Source organism: Nicotiana attenuata, unplaced genomic scaffold (genome assembly GCF_001879085.1).
Source record: "Nicotiana attenuata strain UT unplaced genomic scaffold, NIATTr2, whole genome shotgun sequence".
Classification (NCBI taxonomy): Eukaryota; Viridiplantae; Streptophyta; class Magnoliopsida; order Solanales; family Solanaceae; genus Nicotiana; species Nicotiana attenuata.
This window is the reverse complement of record NW_017676195.1, coordinates 10,467-16,011: the sequence shown is the minus strand read 5'-3', so window position 1 is coordinate 16,011 and position 5,545 is coordinate 10,467. Positions and strand designations below refer to the sequence as shown.

The 5,545-nt window shown below is 40.0% G+C and overlaps 1 protein-coding gene across 1 annotated transcript; it reads right to left on the bottom strand.

Annotated features, from left to right (window-relative positions):
- Positions 1-3,874: 3,874 nt before the first annotated feature.
- On the bottom strand, positions 3,875-4,489 carry LOC109220832. The gene has a single exon (XM_019385297.1). The coding sequence runs from the start codon at positions 4,487-4,489 to the stop codon at positions 3,875-3,877; it is 615 nt and encodes a 204-aa protein (XP_019240842.1).
- Between the last annotated feature and the right edge of the window lie 1,056 nt (positions 4,490-5,545).

Genomic DNA, 5,545 nt, shown 5'->3' with positions numbered 1-5,545 from the left:
CATTTGTGCAACAATTAATGGTACTGATCAGATTTTCAATTTCAACATAGTGGTGAGTGGTGATTTTCGTGGGTGTTTCCTTTAGAATTTTAGACTTTCCAATCGATGACCTTGGTCCTTGATCGGTGACTTTGAACTAGTCAAATGTATAATGGACTTTGGACTTAGTAAGATAGTAAGGCCAATCACCAGAGACCTGATTACTAAAACAGCGAGGATTTGGTGTTCCCAACTTGTATTTTCAGTCATGTAAATGGATACATTTATATCTGAAGTACACTGGTAGGAGTTTTGTAGATGAGGAAGAGAGGTTTAGGAGATATATACAACAATTTGAATTCAAATGAGAATCTTAGTTCCGCTTATCCTTATCCTTATCATGCCCCCGCAAGATTGGCTCCACTGGTTGGAGGCCAATCTTGGTCACAAAGTCAGAGAAAGGTCGTCGAAGTAGAGGTTTTGTGAGGGAATCTGCAAGCTGTGAGGCATTGCTAATGTGTCGAACATCAATTTGATTCCTTTCAACTTGATCACGGACGAAATGAAAATCAATGGCCACATGCTTCATTCTACTGTGGAAGACAGGATTACGACTGAGATAAGTGGCTCCAACATTATCGCATAGGATATTTGGCGGAGTCTTAGGTGGAAGATGCAGCTCCTTAAGGAGATTAACAATCCAGTTTATTTCAGCTACACCTCCTACAACAGCTCGATACTCGGCTTCAGTGGATGAGCGAGCAACTGTTCGCTGCTTTTTAGAACACCAACTGATAGGATTGGACCCAAGAAGAATGACATAAGCTGAAGTTGAGTGTCTTGTATCAATCACTCCGCCCCAATCAGCGTCAGAGTAAGCTTGAAGTATGGTAGTGGATGAGGGCCTTATGAGAAGTCCCTAGGTGAGTGTTTCTTTGAGGTATCTGAGCAAGCGCTTAGCTTCTTGCCAATGTTGAATCGACGGAGCATGTTGGAATTGAGCAAGCTTATTGATGGTAAAGCAAATATCCGGCCTTGTAAAACTAAGATACTGAAGAGATCCAATGACTTGTCTATACAGCTTCACATCTGTTGAACAGGATCCATCATTAATGCTTAGATGCTCACTGGTAGACATTGAAGTAGCAACACCATTTGCTTCCAGCATGTGAAATTTATCTAATAGCTCAGCAATGTAATTGCTTTGAGTAAGTAAGAGACCATCTGACTGTGGAATGACTTCGACACCAAGAAAAAAATGCAAAGATCCAAGATCTTTGATAGAGAACCTGCTGCCCAACAACTTGATGGTGTGGTCGACATGCTTGATTGACGAACCAGTGACAACAATGTCATCGACATACATCATAACAAAGATAAGGATATTGTGTTGACACCAGACAAACAGTGAGTTATTCGAATGAGTTTTGCTGAAACCACATGAAAGAAGAAAGTTCTTGAGCTCTGTATACCAAGCTCTTGGAGCTTGGCGAAGTCCATAAATGCATTTATGAATTTTATAGACATAATTGGGATAAATAGGATCAACGAATCCCGGAGGTTGTTGCATATAGACTTCTTCATGCAAGGTGCCTTGGAGAAAGGCATTGTTGACATCTAGTTATCGTAAGGGCCACCTGAAAGACACTGCTAAAGAGATAATTAGACGAATGGTGGTATGTTTAATGACTGGACTGAAGGTAGAATGAAATCGACACCCGGTCTTTGGTGAAAACCCTTTGCAACTAGACGCGCTTTATAGCGTTCGATTGATCCATCTGCATTGTATTTCACACAAAGCACCCACTTGCAGCCTATCACATTTTGTGATGAAGTTGGAGGAACTAGAGACCAAGTAGCATTATTCAAAAGGGCTGAGTATTCAGCATGCATTGCATCATGCCATTCAATATATTTGTTTGCTTGCTTAAACGTATGAGGTGCTAGTGGCAGTGTTTTGTTGGGCGAGACAGCAAGGTAGTCAAAAACTTGTTTGGGCTTGAAGACATTATTTTGAGATCTTGTCACTATTCTTGAGGAAGGAAGAGGTACCACTTATGTGGTAGAAGAAGAGAGAAGAGGCGTAGTAGTAGAAGAAGAACAAGGTGGAGAAGATCGTACCTCAAGTGAAGGTGAAGCATCATCTTGCAATGATAAGCTTGGTTAACCTTCCATGGGTGGCTGCTGACAAGGATAGTTGCTTGAGGGAGGCAATGAGATAGGTTCAAAGGCAATATCTGATTGGTTTTGTACTGGAGAAACATTGGTTGGTTCAGTGGAGTGGATCCACTGGTGCAAGAGTGATGGTTCTATTCTAGGAAGACCTAGTTGATTATTTTTGAATGGAAATATATGTTCCACAAAGAGGACATGTCTTAAGATGAATATTTTGGAGGTTGAAAGATCAAGACATGCATAACTATTTGTAGAAGGTGAGTATCCCATGAAAGCACAAGGTCTTGATTTGGGAGCAAGTATTTTGTTGTTATATGGTTTTAACCAGGGGTAACATAAACAACCAAAAACTCTTAATTTCAAAGGGTTAGGGGATGTGTGAAAGAGGCATTGAAAAGGAGAACGAAGTTTGAGCAATGGAGTAGGCATCCTATTGATAAGGTAGATAGCTGTTTGACAAGCCAATGACCAAAAACATAAAGGTACAGATGCATGGTGCATTAAAGTTAGAGCAGTATCTATGATATGTCGATGCTTGCGTTCAGCTGTTTCAACAATTTGAGGAGTGTAGGGAGGACTAGTGAGATGTTGAACGCCATGCTGCGTAAGGATAGATTTTAAGCTTATGTATTCTCCACCCCCATCTGAATAGAGTGTGCCAACAGTAAGGTGAAATTGGTTTTTCACCATGCTAAGAAAGTTCACAAATACTCCTTGAACATCTAATTTATTCTTTAATGGGAATAACCAAGTATATTTTGTATAGTGATCCACAAAAATCACATAAAGTCATTATAAAATGAGTGAATAGGAGAAGGACCCCAAACATCAGAGTACAAAATTCAAAAGGTCTAGAGCTACTAATGGAATTGTCACCAAAAGGAAGGCGATGACTTTTATTGCATAAGCATGAATGACAGAATGTAAAGGAATCGTCCCTACTACTAGCAACGAGAAGCTTAAAGGAAGAAACAAATGATTTCGTTATTCTAGGTTGAGGGTGACCAAGTCTGGCATACCATAGGTACAATGTTGGCGAGGATGTAGTGGTGAAGTGAGCAAGAGGAGAAGATGGACGATGTTGTGACTTGTCAGCTGGCCATTCATAGAGGTCCCCGTTGCTCCGTCATTGCAGGAAGCGTGCCCCCGTATTCAAATACTTCACACAAAAAGAATAGGGAAAGAATTCAATAGATGCTTGATTGTGGCGACAAAATTTAGCAACTGAAATTAAATTTCTTTTGATTCTTGGAGAACAAAGAACATTATGCAGATGAAAAGCCTTAGTGTTATCATAAGAAAATGTAGTTTGACCAATATGAGCATTTGGTATTCCTTTACCGTCGCCGATAATGATTTCATCATTGCCTGAAAAGTGAGTAGCAGACTGAAGGGAGTTTGGATTATCTGTGATGTGGTGAGAAGCCCCCGAGTAAACAATCCATGAACTTGAGTGATTGGCAATATAGTTTGCATGATTAGTAAAATTTGCCCGAGCTTCAAGTGCATCGTGAGATTTAGAGCGGCACACCTTAGCTATATGACCAAACTTGTCGCAAAGTTGGCACTGCACTCTTTGTTGATTAGACCTGTTATTGAACGCCTTTGAGTTGGTCATTTGTCCAGAAAAATTACGGTTGTTAGGCATGAAATTGGAATGCCCTCCCCTTCGCTGAGAACCAGTGTGGTTTCTTCCTTTAGATTGGTTGAATGAGGTGCGCTACTGGCTAAATTGTGCAGTGATAATAGGCTGCTCATTCTTTGATTCTGAGTGCTGGACGAAAACTTCATGAGCAAGAAGTTTGTCAAACAGTTCTTCGAAAGATATGGGATTATCACGAGCGCGTATAGCCACTGAGATCTCTTTGTATTCTGCTCCAAGTCCGCTCAAAACTTTGATGACTAGTTCCTCATTTGTTAGAGGTGAGCCAGAGGGAGCCAAATCATCCGCAATGGATTTAATTTCTTTCATGTCGTCGCTGGCGGACTTGGAGTCTCGCCTGATGTTTGAGAGTAACTCACGGAGACCAAAAGTTCTTGCTTGAGATTTGTCCGCATAGGTCGTTTGCAAACTGTCCCATGCATTTTTTGCAGTAGCTGCTTGAGCAATCATTGGCGCAATGGATGGATCGATATAGGCCATGATTGCACTGCGAACAAGGCTGTCTTGCCTTAGCCACAACTTGTAGTTTGGATTAGGAAGTTGATTGCCTTCGTCATCTGCAATATACACTGGAGGAATAACAGATTTGCCATCGATGTAGGCTAGGAGATCATATCCAAATAGTAAGGTGGTTACTTGGGCTTGCCAAGTCGAGTAGTTTGAGCTTCCCATCAGTTTGACCGAGAGTTGTGATGCTGGGTTGAAGGAAATCAGTTGTGTTGGTTGGATCACATGTCCATGGCTGAAAATGGTTGGTGAGGTGGTGGTGCTTGAGTTTTCTCCCATTAGGCTTTAACTCGATGAGGGGAAAAAAAAGGTTGCAGACTTTAGGAATTGCTCGTGTGAGCTTACGGCTTCTGATACCATAAAGCAGCGAGGATTTGGTGTTCCCAACTTGTATTTTCAGTCATGTAAATGGGTACATTATATCTGAAGAAGTACACTGGTAGTAGGAGTTTTGTAGATGAGGAAGAGAGGTTTAGGAGATATATACAACAATTTGAATTCAAATGAGAATCTTAGCTCTTCTTATCCTTATCCTTATCAATTACAACCAAGTGAATAGTCCTAGAATAAAATGTAGAATATTTACCTTGTGTTTATAAAAAAAAATCATTTAGAAATAAGTTGTAATCTAAGGCTTGGCTATGCACGAAACCATGTTACATAAATTATACATGGAATTGTTGATTGAAACAAGTACATAATGTTGCGTTTTTATTAAGGAGTGTAAATGGGAAATGGAAGAGGCACCTTTTAGATTGCACCTCTCCATATCACCCTTTGTCTATAAATTTAGAGGCTTGGCCTCATTTTTCAGACATGAAATCAGATGAGGAAAATATGAAATATTCTCCCCTATTTTCTACATTGTTGCATTATTTTCTAAATAAACATAAGTGTCAAGTGTGGTTTGCTCCGTTTGTTGAGTTCGCTGAATTTCTGTGATTTGAAGTGCCACTATCACAGAATAGTTATTCCGTTCTATCCTGGGAGGAATTAATCCGTATACCTTGGGCAACAGTGAGGGGATTAAATTCCTTAAGGACACATTATGCATTCAGTGGGCTCGGAATTATTTTACGATTTATTTATTGAACTAACGTTTGTTTGCTTCTATAATTTTCTGATTTTGAAAACAGAAATACCAACAATCTTAAGGAATTTAAGAGAATTATCTTTGACAATTGAAGGGAAATCTGATTGTTTGCTCTGGTGAAACAACTG

Excerpts from the sequence above, each read along its gene's own strand:
- LOC109220832 (XM_019385297.1), bottom strand. The coding sequence starts at position 4,489 with ATGGGAAGCTCAAACTACTCGACTTGGCAAGCCCAAGTAACCACCTTA.